The sequence below is a fragment of the Panulirus ornatus genome, chromosome 34, assembly GCF_036320965.1.
Source record: "Panulirus ornatus isolate Po-2019 chromosome 34, ASM3632096v1, whole genome shotgun sequence".
Classification (NCBI taxonomy): Eukaryota; Metazoa; Arthropoda; class Malacostraca; order Decapoda; family Palinuridae; genus Panulirus; species Panulirus ornatus.
Window position 1 is genome coordinate 1,757,405 of NC_092257.1, and position 27,450 is coordinate 1,784,854.

The window sequence follows — 27,450 nt, forward strand, 5'->3', positions numbered from 1 at the left end:
AGTCTCTAGCTGTCATGTAATAATGAACCGAAACCACAGCTCCCTTTCCACATCCAGGCCCGACAGAACTTTCCAATGTTTACCCCAGACGCTTCACATGCCCTGGTTCACTCCATTGACAGCACGTCGGCCCCGGTATACCACATCGTTCCAATTCACTCTATTCCTTGCACGCCTTTCACCCTCCTGCATGTTCAGGCCCCGATCACTCAAAATCTTTTTCACTCCATCTTGCCACCTCCAATTTGGTCTCCCACTTCTCGTTCCCTTCACCTCTGACACATATATCCTCTTTGTCAATCTTTCCTCACTCATTCTCTCCATGTGACCAAACCATTTCAAAACACCCGCTTCTGCTCTCTCAACCACACTCTTTTTATTACCACACATCTCTCTTACCTTATCACAGTTTTGCGCGTGATTAAGATATTCCTATGAGTCCACGGGGAAAATGAAACACGATAAGTTCCAAGTGCACTTTCGTGTGATAATCATATCATCAGGGGAGATACAAGAGAGAAATATGTCAGTTGATATGATGTGATAATTACAAGCAAGTGCACTTGGGAACTTATCGTTTCATTTTCCCCGTGGACTCATAGGAATATACTTGATCCTTTCCAATATTTATATATATATATATATATATATATATATATATATATATATATATATATATATATATATGCGATAGTTTCACTGAAGCTTTGAGCTTAAAGCTGCTTGTCTAAAGCTCATTTCCATGACTATTCACGGTCAAGAGCGAGACGTAAGTTATCAGTATAGGAAAAAGCTGATGTAACGAAAAATTGGCGAGCATTCAAGATGCTGTCGCGAGACGCCAGTGACGCCGGGCCCAGCCGGCGCCTGTTCCAATAATGTCCGCGACCCACTCAGTCAGCGTAACGCGTCAAGGAACAGCGAAACTCATTCTTTTTCACAGTAAGACACTGCGTGTAAATAGTCAGATTTAACGTTATAAAATCTGGAGGTTAAGTAGTTCCAGGTTCCAGTCAGAACGAGAACTGATAAGACGAAGGAGATACAGGGGACATGACGGGTACCCTGGCAGGGCTCCCAGCGCGGCACGGGGCCGTAATATATACGAAGCCCCCGGAGTTTTCCCCATCTGCCTTCAACAATTATTATACTGGCCGTCACGCAGCGAGATGTTTGTGTTCTTGTAAACCCGGTGTGTTCTCTGAGCCGAGGACGAGAGAACATCTGGAACTTGTATTACAAGAATTCTGGCTCAACGTTAAGATTGCAATATATATATATATATATATATATATATATATATATATATATATATATATATATATATATATATGTATATATATATATATATTTTTTTTTTTTCATACTATTCGCCATTTCCCGCGTTTGCGAGGTAGCGTTAAGAACAGAGGACTGGGCCTTAGAGGGAAAATCCTCACCTGGCCCCCTTCTCTGTTCCTTCTTTTGGAAAATCAAAAAAAAAACGAGAGGGGAGGATTTCCAGCCACCCGCTCCCTCCCCTTTTAGTCGCCTTCTACGACACGCAGGGAATACGTGGGAAGTATTCTTTCTCCCCTATCCCCAGGGATATATATATATATATATATATACTTTATACTTTTTTATACATATTCGCCGTTTCCCGCGTTAGCGAGGTAGCATTAAGAACAGAGGACTGAGCCTTAGAGGAAATATCCTCACTTGGCCTCCTTCTCTGTTCCTTCTTTTGGAAAATTAAAAACGAGATGGGAGGATTTCTAGCCTCCCGCTCTATCCTCTTTTAGTCGCCTTCTACCACACGCAGGGAATACATGGAGGTTGGGGGGGGGGGTGCTATTTCATGTGTGGCTGGGTGGCGACGCGATTGGATGAAGGCAGTAAGTATGAATATCTACATGTATATATATGTATAAGTCTGTGTATGTGGGTGGGTTGGGCCATTCTTCGTGTGTCCTTGCGCTATCTCGCTAACGCGGGAGACGGCGATTAAGTATAATATTTAATTATTATACTTTGTCGCTGTCTCCCAAGAATGGCCCAACCCACCCACATACACATGTATATACATACACGTCCACACACGCCTATATATATATATATATATATATATATATATATATATATATATATATATATATATATATATATATATTAAACAAGACATTTCCCAAAACATGATCACTTATTATAAACATCGTTTTTTTTCCTAAGTTTTTCTATTTTTGATTAAAAATCAGTCAGGTTTACAGACAAATCCAGTCTTTACGTGGAACAACTTATGTGTGTTCCCAGAATTCATTACAGAGCAGAATAGTTGAAGACAAAAAAAAACCTTCCTTCCAACACTGGCCCGAAACTTGCTCCTCACAACACAATACGTTTAATTTGAACAAATTCAAATTTCCCAGAGAAGAAAAACCAAATATTGCGAACTCTGGCAACAATTTCCAACCGCGATAACACAAGGCAATATTTCCAGCCACTAAGTTGGAGCTTATTTATATCCAGGTGGACGCCTCTGTTGTCATTAAAACTTTACAACTCAAGAGGACGAGGAAAGGTGCACCCACAATGTTGTGTTCTGAGAACAAAACATGCGCTTGTGATGACGCTCTTTGGCAACGCTGGTCTTTAACAACGTTAACTTTTTTTTTTTGAAGTCATTTGTAACTTTTTTCAGAGAGTTGGCGTACTTTCTTTTATTATTTTCAAATTATTTGTTATAATGGACTTCAATTTTTTTTTTCAGCGCTATTTGTAACACTGTACTTTCAAAACGGTGACCGTCTTGGGCAAGCCGTTTGTAACACTGTCTTCTTAACGCGTTTACTTGTGATAATATAATAAATTGGTCGTGATAATAACCTGTAATAATAACCAGTCGTCATTTCTCGTGCAGGGAACGCTACAAATGTACACCCCGTTTTCTTTGCTTCACATAGAGGCACACACTGGCTTCAAGCATGGCGCAGTACCTCCACACCCGACCCAGGCTCGATAGACTGGCGTAACTACTGAGTGAAACCTTCACAAAATGATATAATGACATTTACCATCATCCAAATACTGTACCACTGATACTGTATCGACCATGGACTGTAACTGTAGTCTGCACCATAAGGATGAATTTCCTCAACATTTCCACTCTGCAATCACCCCTATTCGTTGTGTGGTAGTTTGACCCACGACCAGCCACTCAGGTAGTTGCATCGTTACCTCTTGGTGTGACATTCCGTTTTCTGCCCTAGCGTGATTTGCATCGGTATGTCTTATCTGTCTGGCCTCCCTCCTTCCCCCAGAGCCTGAGGTGCCTCGCTATCTCTCTTATCTGGCCTCCCGTTTTCTTCTCAGGGGTCACATTGTCTGCTGTGGGTTGCCTGGCGTTCAGTTCTCCCAGCGAGCGTGTGGCCAGAGTTCACGTGGTCTGGCACAACCATATCTCTAAGTTCCCGGATGCCTCACACTTGGCAAGGGAGGAACCACCTTCCATCTTCCTACCTCTCGAGTGTTATGGAAGGTTAACGGTCGGAGCACGACGGTACGGCTCTGTGGCACGACGGTACGGCTCTGCGGCACGACGGTACGGCTCTGTGGCACGACGGTACGGCTCTGCGGCACGACGGTACGGCTCTGCGGCACGACGGTACGGCTCTGTGGCACGACGGTACGGCTCTGCGGCACGACGGTACGGCTCTGTGGCACGACGGTACGGCTCTGCGGCACGACGGTACGGCTCTGGGGCACGACCGTACGGCTCTGTGGCACGACGGTACGACCCTTGAGCACGGTAGGGCTGGGCTGGGTTAAACATCAGGCCGCACACCCACAAGTGTCGTACTGACGCGTCGTGCTCAAGAGGTCGTACCGTCGCGCTCGAGTCGTACTTCAGTACGCCGGGGTCGTGTCGTCAATGCCAGCGTCCTCAGGGGTCGTACCGTCGTGCTCAAGGGTCGTACCGTCGTTCCTACAGTCCAGGTAATTACCATCCAGATCCTGATTACAGTCCAGGTAATTACCTTCCAGGTCCTGTAATCAGTTGGGGAGGACAAGGGTCGTTCTAGTGGTCAGTGGTCGTCATTACCCGACATTCGATGTCACTAACGACCTTCAAGCAACGCGACCATGTGGTCGTTACCACATAAACGACCCTTAGGCAACTCGACCATGTGGTCGTTACCACATGAACGACCCTCAGGCAACGCGACCATGTGGTCGTTACCACATGAACGACCCTTAGGCAACGGGACCACGTGGTCGTTACCACAACAACGACCTTCACCCACCCACAAGGGGCCCCAAGACCCCATGAATAACACCAGGAAATTACACCCTTAATGTAGAGCTTCACAGGAGTGATAATTGACCAACTCGGCTGATGTTTAATACGACTTTAGTCAGTGTCCAAATTAGAGGTCTAGTTAAGATGGTAATCACGATGGTTGCTTATAATTGGCAGTTAGCTCAGTGGATGACGTCAGCATGGGGCCCTGGCCGACGCCTCGCTCTGCCTCGTACACTGATCTCGAAATATGGACACAATTATTTCCCCAGTTTCTCCAAGATTCGCTTTAGTTTCCCCACATTTGGAAATGAACTGAAGTAACTGCTGAAATAATGAATAAATATTCCTTCATTATATCTAAATCACATTTACCGTCTTTCGAAGGAGAAAAAAGTTAATAAATGGGTTCTGGTAAATACAACTGAAGCATTGTGGAGGATGTCCATCTATAGGAAGGTATAACCAGAGAGGTATAACCAGGTACAACTCACCCGAACCTGTATAACCAGTGTCCTACAACTAGGGGCACCATCCACGTGACGCTGGTATAACCACAGTAACACAACCCTCCTGGTGGAGTTGGTATGACCAGAGGAACATGACCAATATATAACCCACCTGCTGGAGTTGGTATAACCTGAGGAACATAACCAGTCTATAACACACCAGGAGAACCTGGTATAACCAGAGGAACATAACCAATCTATAACCCACCTGGAGAACCTGGTATAACCAGAGGAACACAACCAATATATAACCCACCTTGAGTTGTTATAACCTGAAGAAACACAATCTATTACCCACCTGGAGAAGTTGGTGGCGTGTTGGTTGTGGACGAAGACCTTCTGGTGGAATGGCCTGGCGCGTCCCTTGCTGGCCAGGTGGAGCAGGGTGGAACGGTTGTGTGGGAGGGGAGAACGTTCATCCACCTCGTATGTGGGCACCACGAAGGCACACCTGCAGCACCACGGAACACACCCATCAGTCACGCTAACTGCTGTACTACACAACAACCTGCACTTGTATCACTCATGTCTTCACTTACTTTGACACACTTGATGACACCAGGAATCGTATGATGAAGGACAAGATTCACAGAATATCGTGGGAATAATATTTTGTGAAAACATTTTAGTGCTACTGTTATTATCATTATTATTATTAGTTGCTGTAGTAACAGTAGTAGTAGTGGTAGTAGTAGTAGTAGTAGTAGTAGTAGTAGTAGTAGTAGTAGAAGTAGTAGTAGTAGTAGTAGTAGTAGTAGTAGTAGTAGTAGTAGAAGTAGTAGTAGTAGTAGTAGTAGTAGTAGTAGAAGTAGTAGTAGTAGTAGTAGTAGTAGTAGTAGTAGTAGTAGTAGTAGCAGTAGTAGTAGTAGTAGTAGTAGTAGAAGTAGTAGTAGTAGTAGTAGTAGTAGTAGTAGCAGTAGTAGTAGTAGTAGTAGTAGAAGTAGTAGTAGTAGTAGTAGTAGTAGTAGTAGTAGTAGAAGTAGTAGTAGTAGTAGTAGTAGTAGCAGCAGCAGTAGTAGTAGTAGTAGTAGTAGTAGTAGTAGTAGTAGTAGTAGTAGTAGTAGTAGTAGTAGTAGTAGTAGTAGTAATAATAATAATAATAGTAATAATGCTATAGATTTACCAAATTAAGTTTCCTGTCATTCTTGTCTAGTTCTTGTGATAAAATGTATAAGAAATTGTATGAATCTTACCAAATCACACAAGAATATTCGAATCTTCAAATTCATCAGAATATACGGATTTTTGATGGAATACGACGTCCTGGAAAGCCAGTAAGATTAAAGAGGAAACAGAGAGAATTATAGATATACTGGGCGAATTAAAACTATATATTGAAGAACTGAAACACTGAATATACTCCTCATACTTCTATATAACCCAGTGACCGCTGCGCTACCATCAGAAGCAGGGAAATGATGGACTCCTTTGGAGCGAGACGTTCCACGACCAGGCTATGGTATACTCCTTGTTGTGTACACTGGCGATGACACAGCCGGGCAGAGAGTATCTGTACACACGTGTGGGGTGACCCACATGCAGGCAGAGTCCGGTAACTCTTTAGTACTGCTAAACCGTCTCACTGTCTACCCATACCTGTCCTAATCCGTCTCACTGTCTACCCATACCTGTCCTAATCCGTCTCACTGTCTACCCATACCTGTCCTAATCCGTCTCACTGTCTACCCATACCTGTCCTAATCCGTCTCACTGTCCACCCATACCTGTTCTAATCACCGTGCCTTTATCTCCTCCCTTCACCCATTATCTCACTCCCTCTTGTTATCTTCTATCTGTGCACACACTGTGGACCCCCCCCCCCCCCAGGGAAGAAGAATTATCAGAATCAGTCAACACATGTGGTTATTTACACATCTGTCCGGCCCTCTGTGCACATTCATATTATCATTCATTTATTCTTATCATTATCTTTATTTATCAATGTTATCTCTGTTATCATCATCATCATGACGACTTTATCATCATTACGTTGTTAATCTGTGCCACCATGGGATCCCGACCATGAGGCTTCTACAGCTCTCAAGCTGCGCTCCGTGCGGGAGCTGGGAAATGGTGGACTCTTTCAAAACGGGAGGGCTCTCGACTCCTCGCTAACGGTGTAAACACGGAAACGTGTGTGTGTGTGTGTGTGTGTGTACATACATATAAACACCTGTCTTTTGTTTACTTCCTTAACCAAGTATCACCAGGAACACATAACTGACGAGCCTTCAAGGAAAAAAAAAAAACAAAAAACCAAATCACAGTCGTCTGTTCCTTCTTTTGAAGAGTCATAATACAGGAGGAGAGGATATAATACAGGAGGAGAGGATTACCATTCCCTGCACCTCACTGTGCACGTCATGCAGGAGGCAGTTGGCCCACGCTGTCCCTGGTCTTCCGTACCCCAGCATGAAGACATGATGAACCATTCATTAAGTCATGAAACATAGAACATTGCTATATAAATCTACTGCACGCTAGAGAACACACACACACACACACACACACACACACACACACACAGCTGCCAGCAGCCCCTACCAACGTGGATTACAGTTGACGTGTATATAGTACAAGTTTTGGTTCGTCTGACCAACCTAGGCTAACCTCGAGGTTGACAGTGACCAGGTCTAGGAGGGAGGATGACATCTTGTGTGTATACATGACGTTCAAGCTGCTACCAGTAATGAACAATGTAGCGGTTGATGGCAACGAGCGAACACCAGGCAATTCACGTAATTATAAATTCGTTATATCTTTGTTTTTTTTGGCTGACTTTAGGAAGTTTTCGTCCTTCGAGTGAGTCAATCTATCATCTTCAACAACATTCTTATCTCAACTTTATCCTGGCTGTTTATTCTACCACGAAGCAGACTGGTAATACACACGATATAACGGTATTTACCATAATAATACGCAACACCATCCGTTTTCTTCCCTCCCATCCCCCTCCTAGCTCCACCAGTGCTGGGAGCTAGGTCTTAGCCGCTATGATGCTGCTCCTCCTCCAGGAGGCGTATAATTAATAAGACCACAACAGAGGAGCAGCGGTACCTGCCAGCCAGCCTCACACTACGTAACTGCCTTTAATTCTTCAAGAAATTCCCACACAATGGAAAACGGGAAGACAAATGGGAAAGGCTGGGGCGACGCCCCCTCCGGATATTAGGGGGTCGGACGGGAGGGCAAAATTCATGACTCGCTCAGACTAAAGAAAAATTAAAAACGCTCGACTTTCAAAACTAAAATGTTGACCTCAGGAGTTTGACTCGCAAAGTATACATGAAAGTAGATGCCAAATTACTGTGACCAAAGGATCATTGTATAACCCTGTATAATACTGTGATGTCATACTTATATATATATATATATATATATATATATATATATATATATATATATATATATATATATATAACCCCAGCTCACACCAGGTACCCACGCGTGGACCACTCAAGGATGAACGGCTGGGTTGACTGTGGGCTGGCTGGCTGGCTACCTACCTACCCCGTTCGAGACTCGAACTCAGGCCCGTTACTTTGATTGAGGGGCAACAGTGACCCCCCCTCCTCCCATCCTGGGGCTGGAGGGGGGGGGGGGAGACCCAGGTCACAACCCGATCTTCCGGTCTGAGGGTTAACCTCAGACACGTTCGAATCAAGGCCTATTGAGCCAAGCAACCAACCCTCCGCCAGCGACAGTAGCCACACACACACACACACACACACACACGACTGGCCGTGAGGAGGGTGTGGGGCCTTTATCATGTTGCCTGTGAGGGGGAGGGAAGACAGATGGAAGACGGGAAGTAGAGGGAGTATTTCCCACAGGAGTTATGAAGGAAGGGGCACGGTGGAACGTAGGAGGGTGGAGGAGCAGTGTGGAGGGTGGAGGGGCAGTGTGGAGGGTAGGAGGATGGAGGGGCAGTTTGGAGGGTAGGAGAGGCAGTGTGGAGGGTGGAGGGACAGTGTGGAGGGTAGGAGGGGCAGTGTGGAGGGTAAGAGGGTGGAGGGGCAGTGTGGAGGGAGTGAGCCTGCAGCTCCGGAAGTCCTACAGACACCAGGAAACAGTGAAGGAAAAAAAAAAGGAAAACACGAGGATTATGTAAACAGAGAGAGAGAGAGAGAGAGAGAGAGAGAGAGAGAGAGAGAGAGAGAGAGAGAGAGAGAGAGAGACTCACTTCTTGCATGTGGTGGCGCCCTTGGAGGTGAGGAAGGCCGCCAGGCCCTGGGAGAGTCCCGGGATGGGGACGATGTCGACGTCGGCCAGGAAGACCCAGTCTGTGCCGCAGGTCTTGCGCGCCACGTTCCTCACTACGTTCTGCGGGTACGGCATGCGCTCCCGCCACGACAGCATCTGCCACACCACGTGCAACATACACGAGCAGGAGAGAAAATATATACATATGTGTACATACATATACGACTGGCGGACACCACCCCCTTCCCCCTGCAAGGCAGATGTCAACATTTAACATGATGTGGGGATGTTAACATTGGTGAACGAGGGTACCCAACGTGTAAACAAACATCATTAACACACACACACACACGCAAACCAACGACTGGCGAAGCGGAGAGAGAGAGAGAGAGAGAGAGAGAGAGAGAGAGAGAGAGAGAGAGAGAGAGAGAGAGAGAGAGAGAGAGAGAGAGAGAGGAACGCACCACAAAACCTTAACAACGTCCAGTTGGGGAAGCATGAAACTATTATCATTGTGGAGCAGGTGGTGCGGTATTCCCCCCTGTGGGGAGGGGGGGGGGGGCGGACAGGGAAGGGGAAAGGTGCGTGGGAGACGTGTGAGGTGGGGTTGGGGAAGGGAGCGGTGCTAGGAGTAAGGCAGGAAGATCAAAGGTCAGATGGAGAGACGAGAGGAACATATGTTCACACAACAGAGAAAGAAGCAAACACACAATACAGACAGAGGAGATAACCACACACACACACACACACATACACACACACATACACACACACACACACACACACACCATGTGTACGACTCTGGTCATATGACCTTGTGCATCAGTGATGACCATCAGTGGTACGAGTGTGTTGTACCAGCAGTGTGGTATGGTCCATTGTACCATCCCTCCAGCCTAACAACGGGTTTGATTCTTGCCTTCCATCTCCCTCACCATCATCCTGAAGACTTCACTCTTTCCACCCTCTTCATTCATGGCTCTCCCTCCTTCTCGTCTCCATCACCCCTCCCTCCACCGGCCTGGACAAAGTTTGGTGGAGGAGGAAGGGAGTTAGGTGTGTGTGTGTGTGTGTGTGTGTGTGTGTGTGGAGGTATTGGGGACCCAGGCTGAGAAGGTGGGGGGGACAAAAGTTCCCGGGTTCTGTAGCTCAGGGGAAAGGCGGGCAGTGTGGAACAGAAAGGGACATAGAGAGACATACATGGGAGACTTTCTTCCTATCTGTTTCCCTAACAGAGCGAGATATGGAGCTGGGTAAAAGTCGACCAGCTGTGTGAGATGGCCACAGCTGGCTCTCAACAATGTCTATCACAATATATATTAAAGTATATGTCTACTACGATACCCTTCATATCGCAGTAGGATTAATATATATATATATATATATATATATATATATATATATATATATATATATATATATATATATATATATATATATATATATATATATATATTTCGTGTGTGTGGATTCGGAGCAATATATATCGTGAAGGTGGTGACTCACTGTCATGTATGTAGTTAAGTCCAGGAATATATCTAGTGGTCATTACCTCGGGTCTGGAAGTACTGACACATATATAATTGATGGCTTGGGAATTGGTATATGTGAGGATGGTTGCCTGCCTCGGTATGTCTGGAATGGCGTCTGGGTATAACTTAAGAATGTCTAGAATACTCTAGACGTAACTGAGTTATCTAGACGTAATATGAGCGTCTAGAACAGACCAGACTGGAGCTCTTCATTGGAGACCAGAAAGAGTCAAATCACCTCCGGGGATCCAGACGAAGGCTGGACCGACGTGTGGCAACGGGGGAACGCGAGTGCTGTTTGTTGCGTCCTGTGTTCCCGGGGAACGGGTGTCACAACCGGCCAGGAATGAGCCAGGGAATTGCATTCCTGTTTTCCGCTGTCGCTGGTGTTGTGGACCAGGGGGTGGGGTGTCTTCTGCCATACTGCACGCCATTATCATCTTGTTTTCCCTCCTCGTACAGACGCTAGTTTGGTCCAGAGGGGATTGTGCTTACCCATGATCATATTACATACATACATATATATAAGAGAGAGAGAGAGAGAGAGAGAGAGAGAGAGAGAGAGAGAGAGAGAGAGAGAGAGAGAGAGAGAGAAACGTCAGAACTTCAGCGAAGCTGAGAAAGAATCAGAAAAAGGGACTCGACATGAAATAAACCTTATGTACCCCCGACATACGGGTCAAAGCACCGCGGGAGGTCGTAACCCACAAACTCGGACCACCTTAGATTAGAAAAAACATTTAATTCTGTTTGCTGAGACTTAGCTAGTTTTACAGTACCATAATTTGCCAGTGAACTCCCTCACTCGTGACCTGAATACCAGAGGTTTAATCAGTATATGTCATGTTTGTCTAAATGCCACTGATTGCATCTGAGATGTCTGTGTCTGCATTTGAAATCGTACATATGTGTACACATGTTTATACATATCTAGCGTTAAACAAAACATGCATAAATGTCTAAGACTACATACACATATGTATAAACATCTGAGACTACATACAGACATGTATGTATGTATCTTTGGACTATATACTGACATGTTTAAGTAACGTTGTCACTATAAACAAAAGTGTATCAACAAATCAGACATTATGAAGACCGACATAAACATCTGAGACTAGATACAGACATGTATAAACATTCGAGACTACTAACATCATATACACACAACTTGGTACTACTGACAAACAAATATAAACATCTTAGACAATGGTCACACTGGACTTATCCAATCAGGGTAGAGTTCCCCACACCCCATGCCAGTCACCGTGTGTCCATCGTTGACCCACAGATGGACGTGCCACTAACTCACTCACAGAGTCTGTGTAATGTGTACGTCCACAGAAACATGTGGCCCCCCTCACGTGCCACAGAACACATTATTAGTACACTGTGACGAGGAATACTTTCCTCCATTCCAGTGGTTTCCACAGTTCACTTCCCTCCCTCTTCTTCATATTTTTTTACGTACTGAGTTCTGCCTCCCACCACTTGTCTCCCATCCTCATACATATCGAACACTCGTGGTTTTCTTGTGTCTGCCGTCAGATATGGTTTAATCATTCTACCTTCCCTTAGAGACTTGTTGAGCACGAAGGTACGACCCTTGAGTATGATGGCCTGGCCCTTCACCCGACCCTTCGTGGTCAGGTTAAAGGCCACGCCATTATACAGGGTAAGGGTCGCACCCACGGGTTCAAAGGGCCCTGCCGTCGTGCTCGAGGATCGTATACCATTGTCGTCTAGGATCGTAGCGTCGTGCTCATAGGTCGTACCGTCTTGCTCAGTAAGGCTGAAAACCACATTAAGTGTCTGTCAACCTCTGTCCTCACGTCAAAGACCCCCCTGATCCTGCCACGGTCCTGCAGGCGTCCTTCTGAGAGGCAGTCCTGCTGACGTCTGGGAGGCAGTCCTGCTGACGTCTGAGAGGCAGTCCTGCTCACGTCTGGGAGGCAGTCCTGCTGACGTCTGAGAGGCAGTCCTGCTGACGTCTGAGAGGCAGTCCTACTCACGTCTGAGAGGCAGTCCTGCTCACGTCTGAGAGGCAGTCCTGCTCACGTCTGAGAGGCAGTCCTGCTCACGTCTGAGAGGCAGTCCTGCTCACGTCTGAGAGGCAGTCCTGATCACGTCTGAGAGGCAGTCCTGCTCACGTCTGTGCCATAGTACCGCCAACACAGGGAGGTACACACAACCTCGCGTCAACCACTCCACTCTCCAGAACCTTCACAGAAATTAACGAAGCCTCGACTATGACCCGTCACATGGCCCATTTCTCAACAGATGGTCAAGTTCGGCCAAGTTCTCAACAGAGGGTCCAGCCATCAATAGAGGGCACGGCCCTGGACACTCACACGAAAATACTATACAGCAAACCTGATGCTAGTTATGTGCCCTCTCAGCCAGCCCAGCCCAGCACCACCCACCTCCCTCCCTTCTGTAAATGTCTGATACACAAGCTGTAGTTGGTCTCAAGAAAGTTTAAACGAGTTTAAGAAAAAAAAAATCTTCAAAAACTTGATCTTGAAGAGAAAAATCTTCAACAACGCTCTAGAAGAAGAGTTTCATAAAATGGATAGATGCCATGTATTAGATGAGAGAGAGAGAGAGAGAGAGAGAGAGAGAGAGAGAGAGAGAGAGAGAGAGAGAGAGAGAGAGAGAGAGAGAGAGAGAGAGAGAGACTCCCTGAACACATCTCCTGCGGCAGTAGCTGACGTAAGCGGAGCAATTTGAAAGGCAGGAGGGAGGGAAGGTAACTCGAGGGCAAGTCTTGGTTTATTTAATTTCCAATTTGACCAGAGGGGTCGCTGTGGCCCAGCGGCACCCGACCCTCGCCTCCTGATGGCTTACTGGCCGAGCTGTGGGCTCTCTCCTCTCCTCACCCACACTGGCATGGAACACAACAACGCTCTCTCTCTCTCTCTCTCTCTCTCTCTCGTCCTTGTTTTCGCGGGGAAGCCTGACTTACCGTAGCTTATCCGAGAGAGAGAGAGAGAGAGAGAGAGAGAGAGAGAGAGAGAGAGAGAGAGAGAGAGAGAGAGAGAGAGGGTTATTTCAGTGGAACAGACTGGTTCATTCCAGTTTCCCCCGAGAATACGACGACCTCCGTTAAGTGTACTAGTAAACACACGACGGAACCACGGACAGTGGCTGTTGAGTACCACCTCACCAGTGAGTGTGTGGCGGTGGGTGGTTGTGTCTGGGTGGCACTGTGGAGGGCCAGGAGGGGTTGTGGTGGTGGTGCTTCACACACACACGAGTGACGGGGTAAGCTGGGGTGGCGCCTCTCCTACCCTGCCCCTGCTTGGTCACTCTCCGACACAGAAGGAACACAATGAACCATCAGGGGTTTGACGAGTGAATTGTCTCCTCGCACCAAACACGACGTCGCACCGTGGACATGTGTCGTGTCGCCCCCCCCGCCCGCCATGGGTGTACTCGCCTCACTCTTGGGTTGTCCACTCTCGTGTCTCCTCCTCCCCCGTTGGGTCAGTCAGCACCCACCTCGTCACATTCGTATCCGTGGAAGGTTGGCAACCAGAGGAGCGGCCTACTCCACACGCCCCCACCTGGTCGTCCTCAAGGTGGCCCTCCAACACCTCGTCTTCCTTCAAGAAGCAGCTCTGTCATCACCAGAAAAAATGGATGGCGTCTCCATTTCTTTTTCCCTAAAAGGCCCAACCATGGGGCTGGCCATTGTAGTAGGTGGAACCTTCCATTATGACAAAAGTCTTGATAATGAGGTCGTGGAGAGAGAGAGAGAGAGAGAGAGAGAGAGAGAGAGAGAGATGCACAGAACTTGGAGGGAGACACAGATGTGAGATGCCCATTGTAATCTCTGGCAGATGACATGAGGAACAAAAGACACGTAAATATAGACGTTTGGTCAGTGATGTTAGGTTAATTATCTACCCAAGTTACCCCTCTCATATCGTTTTCTTCTTCTTTATCCTTGTCATTACCATCTCTCCTATGTCTGTATCTTACAAGCCTCTCCTCTATTTTTTGTTTTCACCCTTCGTGTTTTCTAGGAGACATAGCCCTTCCCCATGTTCTCTCGTTCTGTCGTCCAGCCCCGTTTTCTGCTTTATCTCACAGGTGTAACTCATGTATCTCGCCCGCATCATCATCAAACTAGCCACGAAGCCTGAAAACCCCAGCCACACCACAAAACCCCAGCCACACCACAAAACCCCAGCCACACCACAAAACCCCAGCCACACCACAAAACCCCAGCCTCACCACAAAACCCCGGAGCCACGTCACACAACCCCCGGAGCCACACCACACAACCCCGGAGCCACACCACAAAACCCCGGAGCCACACCACAAAACCCCGGAGCCACACCACACAACCCCGGAGCAACACACCACACAACCCCGGAGCCACACCACACAACCCCGGAGCCACACCACACAACCCCGGAGCCACACCACACAACCCCGGAGCCACACCACACAACCCCGGAGCAACACACCACACAACCCCGGAGCCACACCACACAACCCCGGAGCCACACATCACACAACCCCGGAGCCACACCACACAACCCCGGAGCAACACACCACACAACCCCGGAGCAACACACCACACAACCCCCGGAGCCACACCACACAACCCGGAGCAACACACCACACAACCCCGGAGCCACACCACACAACCCCGGAGCCACACCACACAACCCCCGGAGCCACACCACACAACCTGGAGCCACACACCACACAACCCCGGAGCCACACCACACAACCTGGAGCCACACCACACAACCCCGGAGCCACACCACACAACCCCGGAGCCACACCACACAACCTGGAGCCACACACCACACAACCTGGAGCCACACACCACACAACCCCGGAGCCACACCACACAACCCCGGAGCCACACCACACAACCCCGGAGCCACACCACACAACCCCGGAGCCACACCACACAACCCCGGAGCAACACACCACACAACCCTGGAGCCACACCACACAACCTGGAGCCACACACCACACAACCCCGGAGCCACACCACACAACCCCGGAGCCACACCACACAACCCCGGAGCCACACCACACAACCCCGGAGCCACACCACACAACCCCGGAGCCACACCACACAACCCCGGAGCCACACCACACAACCCCGGAGCCACACCACACAACCCCGGAGCCACACCACACAACCCCGGAGCCACACCACACAACCCCGGAGCAACACCACACAACCCCGGAGCCACACCACACAACCCCGGAGCAACACACCACACAACCCCGGAGCAACACACCACACAACCCCGGAGCCACACCACACAACCCCGGAGCCACACCATGCACAACCCCCGGAGCCACACCACACAACCCCGGAGCCACACAACCACACAACCCCGGAGCCACACCACACAACCCCGGAGCAACACATCACACAACCCCGGAGCCACACCACACAACCCCGGAGCCACACCACACAACCCCGGAGCAACACATCACACAACCCCGGAGCCACACCACACAACCCGGAGCAACACCACACAACCCCGGAGCCACATCACACAACCCGGAGCAACACACCACACAACCCCGGAGCCACACCACACAACCCCGGAGCCACACCACACAACCCGGAGCAACACACCACACAACCCCGGAGCCACACCACACAACCCCGGAGCAACACATCACACAACCCCGGAGCCACACCACACAACCCCGGAGCCACACACACAACCCCGGAGCCACACCACACAACCCCGGAGCCACACCACACAACCCCGGAGCCACACACCACACAACCCCGGAGCAACACACCACACAACCCCGGAGCCACACCACACAACCCCGGAGCAACACACCACACAACCCCGGAGCCACACCACACAACCCTGGAGCCACACCACACAACCCCGGAGCCACACCACACAACCCCGGAGCCACACCACACAACCCCGGAGCCACACCACACAACCCTGGAGCCACACCACACAACCCCGGAGCCACACCACACAACCCCGGAGCCACACCACACAACCCCGGAGCCACACCACACAACCCCGGAGCAACACACCACACAACCCCGGAGCCACACCACACAACCCTGGAGCCACACCACACAACCCCGGAGCCACACCACACAACCCCGGAGCCACACCACACAACCCCGGAGCCACACCACACAACCCCGGAGCAACACACCACACAACCCCGGAGCCACACCACACAACCCCGGAGCAACACACCACACAACCCCCGGAGCCACACCACACAACCCCGGAGCAACACACCACACAACCCCCGGAGCCACACACCACACAACCCCGGAGCCACACCACACAACCCCGGAGCCACACACCACACAACCCCGGAGCCACACACCACACAACCCCGGAGCCACACCACACAACCCCGGAGCCACACACCACACAACCCCGGAGCCACACCACACAACCCCGGAGCCACACACCACACAACCCCGGAGCCACACCACACAACCCCGGAGCAACACACCACACAACCCCCGGAGCCACACACCACACAACCCCGGAGCCACACACCACACAACCCCGGAGCAACACACCACACAACCCCCGGAGCCACACCACACAACCCTGGAGCAACACACCACACAACCCCGGAGCAACACACCACACAACCCCGGAGCCACACCACACAACCCTGGAGCAACACACCACACAACCCCGGAGCCACATCATGGCCGGGCACCACAACCCACCATGGGGCTCCTCCACGAATGACACCTACGTCAGCGTTCCTGCCTCTTACCCCCAGAGAGAGAGAGAGAGAGAGAGAGAGAGAGAGAGAGAGAGAGAGAGAGAGAGAGAGAGAGAGAGAGAGAGAGAGACAAAAAACCGTGTTATAACTTGGTAGTAATGTAGCACTGGTGTCCGTCAGAGCATCGCCGTTAACGTCTCTACGATCTCCCGCCATAAGGATCATAGTGCGGCGCTTCTCTTAACGCAACTGGAATGCCTCCCGTGGGTCGGTATTCCCGTCTCTATCACCCCCTGGCTATATGGCTCATTATGCCATATCTCTCCCATCGGGACTTCGATTGCCCTCTCGTGGATCGGTACTCACGTCTCTATCACCTGCTGGCGTAAGGGTCATAATGCCCCCATTTCTCGCACGGGGAAGATGCACTTCGACTCAAGCACCAGTATTTACGTCCCTATCACCCCCCGCCATAAGGGTTAAGACGCCGCATTGGTCTTATGGGAAACTGTATTCTGCGGGGCCGTTGCTTGGGATATGTTGATGACGTCACACGTGGCCAGGAGAGGCGGCCATATTGTCTTAGTTGACGAACGTAACGAAAGATGGAGGGAGCAAAGACGGGGCGCGGGGTGACTACACACCCACCTGATACTGCAGACCACATGTTATAGACCCACCTGACACTGCAGACCTCATGTTATAGACCCACCCGACGCTGCAGACCACATGTTATAGACCCACCCGACAGTGCAGACCACATGTTATAGACCCACCCGACACTGCAGACCTCATGTTATAGACCCACCTGACACTGCAGACCACATGTTATAGACCCACCCCGACATTGCAGACCACATGTTATAGACCCACCCGACAGTGCAGACCACATGTTATAGACCCACCTGACACTGCAGACCACATGTTATAGAGCCACCTGACACTGCAGACCACTTGTTATAGACCCCCCCCCCCCCCCCCGACACTGCAGACCACATGTTATAGAGCCACCTGACACTGCAGACCACATGTTATAGACCCACCTGACACTGCAGACCACATGTTATAGACCCACCCGAGACTGCAGACCACATGTTATAGAACCACCCGAGACTGCAGACCACATGTTATAGACCCACCCGACACTGCAGACCACATGTTATAGACCCACCTCACACTGCAGACCACATGTTATAGACCCACCCGAGACTGCAGACCAGAGTCGATAAAAATCACTAGAAACCATTCAAGAAGAAAACAAAAGTCCGTCGGAAACCAGTGGAGACGAAACATGAGGTGGCAAACCAGAAGAAACCACTGAATGAAACCTGACCTGACTCACTAGAAACCAAGCTTGTTTGCCCGGCGCTCAGCAAACAACTCGTTTGTTTGGGTTATGAGTTGTGATGTGAGTTGGTCTGACGATATATTACTGATCCCCCCCCACTCTCTCTCTCTCTCTCTCTCTCTCTCTCTCTCTCTCTATCTCTATCTATCTATCTATCTATCTATCTATCTATATATCTATCTATCTGCCAAACATCGTACACACGTTTCCTTTCTTCTGTACACCGACGATCGTACCCGGACACATGGACGTACACATGGCGACGTACGGAGACGTGGTACAAGCATCACACTGTTGTTGACCGATCATCCGGGTACACCAGCGATTACATAGCTGTACCACACTGTAGTGGTCAACCCGCCTCACGACCACCACCGCTACATAACCCTCCCACTACCATAACCGCTGCTATGTAACCCGGGCCTGCTCATTTCACCATAGCTCGACCCTGAACCACCCGTTCGACAGTACATACAGTGACTCATACTGTCACCTCTACGACACAACCCGGATCCATACCTTAGCGTCACCCCCACCACTACACAACCCGGATCCATACCACTACCGTCACCCCCACCACTACATAACCCGGATCCATACCTCTACCGTCACCACCACCACTACACAACCCGGATCCATACCACTACCGTCACCCCCACCACTACACAACCCGGATCCATACCTCTACCGTCACCCCCACCACTACACAACCCGGATCCATACCTCTACCGTCACCACCACCACTACACAACCCGGATCCATACCTTGGAGTTTCTCTGCTTGAGTAGATCCTTGAGGACGGCCAGCGGTTGGTCACACTTGTGCTCCAGGTGATCGATGACGAGGGGCAGGTCCTTGGGCAGGTGCTCCCTCGGGTAGGTGAAGTGGAAGCTCACCTTCTCGCCCAGGAAGGGGAAACAGGTGACCAGGTAGGTGAGGTAGGCGCGTGCGATGGCGTACTCCACATCCGGCGTGAACACGGCCACGGACATGGGGGCGTTCCAGTAGCGCGCCACCTGCGGCACACAGGCGAACTACGTTAGCCAGGTGGAACCTGTGTGAGGCGTGTGGTTCATTACTGTTGGAGCCTGCAGTCTTCATGGGGGATTACTGTTGGAGCCTACGATGTTCATGGGGGATTACTGTTGGAGCCTGCAGTCTTCATGGGGGATTACTGTTGGAGCCTACGATGTTCATGGGGGATTACTGTTGGAGCCTGCAGTCTTCATGGGGGATTACTGTTGCAGCCTGCAGTGTTCATGGGGATTACTGTTGGAGCCTGCAGTGTTCATGGGGGATTACTGTTGGAGCCTGCAGTCTTCATGGGGGATTACTGCTGGAGCCTACCATGTTCATGGGGATTACTGTTGCAGCCTGCAGTGTTCATGGGGATTACTGTTGGAGCCTGCAGTGTTCATGGGGGATTACTGTTGGAGCCTGCAGTCTTCATGGGGGATTACTGTTGGAGCCTACCATGTTCATGGGGATTACTGTTGGAGCCTGCAGTCTTCATGGGGGATTACTGTTGGAGCCTGCAGTGTTCATGGGGGATTACTGTTGGAGCCTGCAGTCTTCATGGGGGATTACTGTTGGAGCCTGCAGTCTTCATGGGGGATTACTGTTGGAGCCTGCAGTGTTCATGGGGGATTACTGTTGGAGCCTGCAGTGTTCATGGGGGATTACTGTTGGAGCCTGCAGTCTTCATGGGGGATTACTGTTGGAGCCTGCAGTCTTCATGGGGGATTACTGTTGGAGCCTGCAGTCTTCATGGGGGATTACTGTTGGAGCCTGCAGTCTTCATGGGGGATTACTGTTGGAGCCTGCAGTGTTCATGGGGGATTACTGTTGGAGCCTGCAGTCTTCATGGGGGATTACTGTTGGAGCCTGCAGTCTTCATGGGGGATTACTGTTGGAGCCTGCAGTCTTCATGGGGGATTACTGTTGGAGCCTACGATGTTCATGGGGGATTACTGTTGGAGCCTGCAGTCTTCATGGGGGATTACTGTTGGAGCCTGCAGTGTTCATGGGGATTACTGTTGGAGCCTGCGATGTTCATGGGGGATTACTGTTGGAGCCTACAGTGTTCATGGGGGATTACTGTTGGAACCTGCAGTGTTCATGGGGGATTACTGTTGGAACCTGTAATGTTCATGGGGGATTACTGTTGGAGCATACCATGTTCATGGGGGATTACTGTTGGAGCCTGCGATGTTCATGGGGGATTACTGTTGGAGCCTACCATGTTCATGGGGATTACTGTTGGAGCCTACCATGTTCATGGGGATTACTGTTGGAGCCTACCATGTTCATGGGGATTACTGTTGGAGCCTACCATGTTCATGGGGGATTACTGTTGGAGCCTGCAGTGTTCATGGGGGATTACTGTTGAGGGATTTTAAATCGAAAATCCTTTTTCGTGTCCTGTGTTTGGAAAATCCAGCGTTATTGACATGCAAACATTAGAATATTTCACAGATGCAAACCTCGCCTTCTGTAGCAGGGATGAATCACAAAACCAGGCACCCGCCTCCCATAATCTCAATACATCACCACATTTGATACATTTGTTATCAACACAAAAATTTTAAAATCTAAAACAAAATATCAAAATGTTAGGTGAAGTGTGCACACCTCCAGGTTCACTACGTACACTTGTACATAACCCCGTTACTTAACTGCCCAACTACGTATCCTCGCCTCTGACGACCTGCCCCTCCCCCCTCCCCTCCCCCCTCCACGTACCTCCAGCTGACGTAGTACATCACCCCCCCCTCCCCCCATCCCTGGTATAACAAGGCTTTTCATCACCCCTTGTTGGTAGCAAGAGCCTTAATAAGCAAGATGGCGCTCATCATATTAAGTACACATTTACCTGGCTGATTGATGCTGCCCAGGTGAGTGATGGTGTTCATTAACACCCCCCCCCCCCCCTGACGACGTCTAATCACCCTCAACCACCCACCTGTTGTTAACCGCTGGTACTGGCTCACCACTGAAACTCACCAGCCAGCCAGGTGACCCACCTACACCACCTGCACACTGAGTACCTTACACCTACAATATATACGTGGGTGTATAAACTAACGTGGAAGCGATTGTGGTACATCTACGACAGTGCCACACATGTACTACAACAGCACTAGTTATGAGTAGTTACACTCGTTAATGAGAGTATTAATACACACGTTAATGAGAGTATTAATACACACGTCTTTGGCACAATATCCCGCGGCTGTCATTGCGTATTTACCACTTATCATTTTACTATGTAATTACCACGTCATTACGAAGTGTACTTCATCATGTGTGGCTCAGTAGGTCATGTCCTCCCACCAGCTGTGCTGCAGTGGCTTTCTACTTCCCCTCCTTACCTCTATATATCTGTGACTGAATTATCCTATCACCATCCTCCGGCTGCATAACCTCCTCACAGACCATCAGGTCTTCTGTTCTATAATCTCCTCCCTGTACCCCACCCACGGGCCACCTACCCACGGGCCACTCACCCACCCACGGCCCACCTACCCAAGGGCCACTCACCCACCCACGGGCCACTCACCCACCAACGGGCCACCTACCCAAGGGCCACTCACCCACCCACGGGCCACTCACCTACCCACGGGCCACTCACCCACCCACAGGCCACTCAACCACCCACGGGCCCACCCAGGGGTGCCACCCAACACCCACCTGGGTCAGCCAGAAGAGCCTGTCTACGGAGGTCTGGGTGGCCAGGCAGACGGGCGAGAGTCGCGTGAGGCGGCCGTACTGTGGGCCGGTGAACACATGGTCGTGGGTCTTGTACCGTCTCCGTGCGTCCCATCTACCCAGGGTCAGGTCCACCTTGAACCCACCGCCCACCACCACCACCGGGGGACTTCCTCCTCCTGCTGCCTCCTGCTGGTGCTGCTGAGGCTTCACGCCCTCGGGGTTGGTGTTGACGGCGGCCGACCTGAGGAAGGCCAGGTACTCCGAGTGGTTGGTGGAGGAGAGCGCCGCCGTCCACGCTCGGGGCACCGACTCGGGGATGATGCCTGCGGCGCCGCAGCCGCCACCGCCGCCGCCTGCGTCCTCACGGCCGTGCATGAGCCGCAGCGTCAGCAGGATGTTGCTGGTGGTCAGCGCCACGATGCTGAACATGCCCACGCCCCACACCTTGCACAGCATCTGTAAGGAGAGCATGGGAAGGTAAATACATGATGATGTGCCACTCACCCACCCCACCTACAGCAGTCTCCAGGCGTTCCATTCCCTCGTCCCACCTGTTCCAGTGGCCAAGTGTTCCAGTGGCCAAGTGTTCCAGTGGCCAAGTGTTCCAGTGGCCAAGTATTCCACTGGCCAAGTGTTCCAGCCTCACAACACAAGAGCGACAACACAAGCCGGTTATGAAGGTGACCATTAACACCGTGCAGACGACCAGTGTCCACGCTAATGACACGTTCATTCGTCACTCGGCTACGAAGAGTCTAATGAGAAGAGGAGGAAAAGAATGGGAAGAAAAGTCATTACAGAAGAGAAGAAAGCAGAGGGGAAGACGACGAGAGCACGAACACATTCCCCCCAGACCTTGACATTTCCTGTATGAAAAATCGTATGTGCCAGTTAGTTAGGTCGGAAAGGGCGACTCACCAACCTGGACATCCACGCCCCCACCACACTCTCCTCTCCTCTCCCTGTCCCTTGTTGAATACACCCATCTCCTCCCACCGGCGTGAGCATCCCTGGGAAACACCGTGTGGGCCAGGAATGATCTCAGTTGTAGCGAGATATGCACACATTATTCTCCTCTTCAGGAAATTACACTCGGTACCACACCATGATGTTACTGCTGCTGGGTGAACGAGAGGGGGTGATTTAGTAGAGGTGAGGCGCGGGGGTTGGTACGTTGCTAGTGTCCGCGACCAGGCTGGTTCTACCAGCTACACCTACATGTACAGTGTGTTGAGGCCGTGGAGGATCATCACTCAGGAGGACCACTGACCAGTACGCAGGGACGGAGTGAAGACGATGACCACTCCCGCAGGGCAACACCAGGATGACGTGCTGGAAGCCACAGCCTGCTCCTCCCGCCCCCCACCCTGACACGTCTCCTCCTCCTCCTTCGTCAGGAATGTCGCTCCATCAGAACACCCACAACACAGCCAGACAGACAGAGGAATGTACGTGGCCAGCTGGTGTACATCGCTTCCCTCTGTAAGTTATGTACGTGTTGTACGCCAGGAGTGGCGTGTACATGGGATTATCCCTGAGTACGGTACGTGCCTGGGTCAAAGGTCGCGGGGGTGGCTGGCAGCAACAGCCTCTGGGGGTGAGGGGGATATATATATATATATATATATATATATATATATATATATATATATATATATATATATATATATATATATATATATAGAGAGAGAGAGAGAGAGAGAGAGAGAGAGAGAGAGAAAAGATCTTCAGCTGGAAGGAAGAGAAGGTGACCTGGATGAACAGAGACTGAGGGAACCCGTGACGCTCCTCAAGATGGTGAGGAAACGAGAACTGGTATGGGGGGGGGGGGGGGAGGCATTAACGTTAGGGTAACCCCCCCCCCCCCCAGTGTTTTTGGCCAGCGGGGACCCCTGCCCCCGTGTTCTGAAGCAAGATGGAGGTGGTCCGTGTGGAGCGAGTGCGGTACCTGCCGGGGGCCACACACGCGCTCGGGATTCGATTCCCGGAGTCTAGAATTCAATTGTGCCACCCGACTCCAGCAGGAGCTGGTGACTGGCATACATGTCCTGCGACGACGCCTTTCATGCGCACATTACCCAGGGCGGCAGAGAGAGAGAGAGAGAGAGAGAGAGAGAGAGAGAGAGAGAGAGAGAGAGAGAGAGAGAGAGAGAGAGAGAGAGAATCCGAGGTCATACAAGAATGGCGAAAGTTTAGCCTGTATGTGACGAGAACAGACCATCACGAGAAACGACGCCACACACACACACACACACACACACACACACACACACACACACACACACACACACGCTGCTTGACCTTTGACCTGACCCATGAGTTTAAGACGCGTCGTGACCTTTACACCCTAAGATCCTACTCCTACCAGTTAAATAGAAGGAACTCCAGTTTTCCCTCCTGACTCATACAAGTTTCCATTACGCTCAAGACAGCGTCGTGACCTTAGAACCTTGGGCTGAAAATAGTGACATTCAACGTAATGATGTGTGAGACCCATTAACGTGGGAGGAGGAAAGCGAAACAAGACATTCTATATGATACCTCACCCCGGTATATCTCCTGCTAACCACTTTAGTTCCACGTCAGTATATATATATATATATATATATATATATATATATATATATATATATATATATATATATATATATATATATATATATTGTATGAGCCCCCAGCCTTGGCTCAGAGGGGCGAGAGCTGGGAGTGAGTACCCGGTCGACCGACCGTACACTGGCTGGGAATGAGCTGTCCAATTGTATACATTCTCAGACAGGGTAAGTTAGGCAAGGAACATTGATTAAGAGATTAGGATGTAGGGGATTTAGAGATTAGAATGTAGGGGATTTAGAGATTAGAATGTAGGGGATTTAGAGATTAGAATGTAGGGGATTTAGAGATTAGAATGTAGGGGATTTAGATATTAGAAGGTAGGGGAACATTACGATAATATAAGACTCCCGTCCTGTAGTATGACCCAACTGCCATACATGCCACTGACCTACTGTAATTACCTTACGAACCACCGCTGGCTAACGACCGTAAAGACACACTAACCTGGTCTAAGGCCTCACTAGCCACCTCGACTACATACATACAAACTAGCGCCGTGCGATCACCTCCTTCCGTCTTCCATAACCACCCACCTTCCTGTCTCTTCTCTTCCTCCAATCTTCTCTCATCCCCTTTCCTACTTCTGTGTTATTGTCTTTTCCCTCTCTCGTTAACGTCCTGTCCTCCCCCCCCCCCCCCGTCATTATCATGTTCCTATCTCGTAATCTCTTATCAATACTTCCCCAGTCACTACTTCCCCAGTCACTACTTCCCCAGTCACTACTTCCCCAGTCACTACTTCCCCAGTCACTCACACACAGTCATGCTCACCTCCTCTTTGTTGTCCCTCATAACATTTGTGTTTTTTTTTTCCCTTGTATACTTATTTTTATCTTTTTGTGCCTGGTCAAACCACGCACTCAATTGTCGACCGTATGTCCCCACTTGTTTGGGCTCAAGATAGTGTAGAATGATTACTGCGCGAGGCACTCGACTATCGACCGTATGCTCTCGCGCCTTTAGGCTTACTGTGATGTAGAACTGGTGGGAAGACTGTAAAGGAATATCTCCTTTGAGTAAAGTTAGATTAGAGGTGATAATTCTAGAAACGTTTTACAATTTGATATGTGAAAAAGAAAAGATGGATCAAATTAGTTTCGTGTCTTTTGTGTTTGTGAAACAATTATAGATTGAGGAAGGCGTGTGTGATTAATTAACTACTTATAATCACTTGTTTATATGTAACGACCAGTCTTGACGCCCGTGAGGCCCCGTGTGTGTGTGTGTGGTGAGGTAGATGTGTGAGGGAGTATCAGGGAGGGATGGTGAGGGTGAGGGAGTGAGTGGGAGGGAGGGATGGTGAAGGTGAGGGAGTGAGTAGGAGGGAGGGATGGTGAAGGTGAGGGATGGTGAGGTAGTGAGTGGGAGGGAGGGATGGTGAAGGTGAGGGATGGTGAGGGAGTGAGTGGAGGGAGGGATGGTGAAGGTGAGGGATGGTGAGGGAGTGAGTGGGAGGGAGGGATGGTGAAGGTGAGGGATGGTGAGGGAGTGAGGGATGGTGAAGGTGAGGGATGGTGAGTGGGAGGGAGGGATGGTGAAGGTGAGGGATGGTGAGTGGGAGGGAGGGATGGTGAAGGTGAGGGAGTGAGTGGGAGTGAGGGATGGTGAAGGTGAGGGATGGTGAGGGAGTGAGTGGGAGGGAGGGATGGTGAAGGTATATCAATACTCTAAAGGGAAGGACACCATGGCTGACAGTCTGCTGGCCGCCCGCCCGCCCGCCACCACATGTGTACTAGTTGGCAACACTGCCGCTACCTACTGCATCGTTGGCAGCCCTGCCGCTACCTACAGCGCCGTTGGCAACACTGCCGCTACCTACTACACGACTGGTAACACTGTAGATGGCAACGCTGCTGAACTGAAGGGGTGTGATTGGCATCTCTGCTGAGCAGGGAGGCTACTGCTGAGCATCACTGCTGAGCAGGGAGGCTACTGCTGAGCATCACTGCTGAGCATGGAGGCTACTGCTGAGCATCACTGCTGAGTAGGAGGGTTGTGGCGGGCAAACCTGCTCGTACCTACTGCTGCCCACCTGCTGATCAGGAGTGAGCAGCCCTGGTGAACCAGCAGTTGGTAGCCATGTTGAGGGTGAGTGCTGATGGTCAGCAGCCCTGCTGACACCGACTGCAGGTTGGCATCCCTGCTTATCTGGCTGTCAGCCCTGTAGGACTTGCAGGTCTTGTTGGCAACCCTGTCTAAGACGTTGGTTCCTTACTGTCACAACACTGCTGACCTTCAGCAGGTGCACGACGGTACGACTCGAGCACGACGGTACGACTCGAGCACGACGGTACGACTCTTGAACACGACGGTACGACTCGAGCACGACGGTACGACTCGAGCACGACGGTACGACTCGACGCCGAGCCGACGTACGACTCGAGCACGACGGTACGACTCTTGAACACGACGGTACGACTCGAGCACGACGGTACGACTCGAGCACGACGGTACGACTCGAGCACGACGGTACGACTCTTGAACACGACGGTACGACTCGAGCACGACGGTACGACTCGAGCACGACGGTACGACTCTTGA

General features: G+C 50.4%; 1 protein-coding gene across 2 annotated transcripts in view; it reads right to left on the bottom strand.

Moving 5' to 3' along the window:
- The window catches only part of LOC139759754 (beta-1,4-glucuronyltransferase 1), a 51,308-nt gene that overhangs the window by 8,449 nt on the left and 15,409 nt on the right, over positions 1–27,450 (bottom strand). The window contains exons 2-5 of one of the 2 annotated variants that reach the window (XM_071682194.1): positions 22,276–22,752; positions 19,350–19,601; positions 8,972–9,147; positions 5,087–5,239 (exon numbers count right to left, since the gene is read on the bottom strand). In XM_071682194.1, the coding sequence (XP_071538295.1) occupies positions 5,087–5,239; positions 8,972–9,147; positions 19,350–19,601; positions 22,276–22,752 (1,058 nt within the window). Of the gene's footprint in view, positions 1–5,086; positions 5,240–8,971; positions 9,148–19,349; positions 19,602–22,275; positions 23,900–27,450 lie in introns of those variants that run through there. The other variant, XM_071682193.1, reaches the window with a different exon arrangement.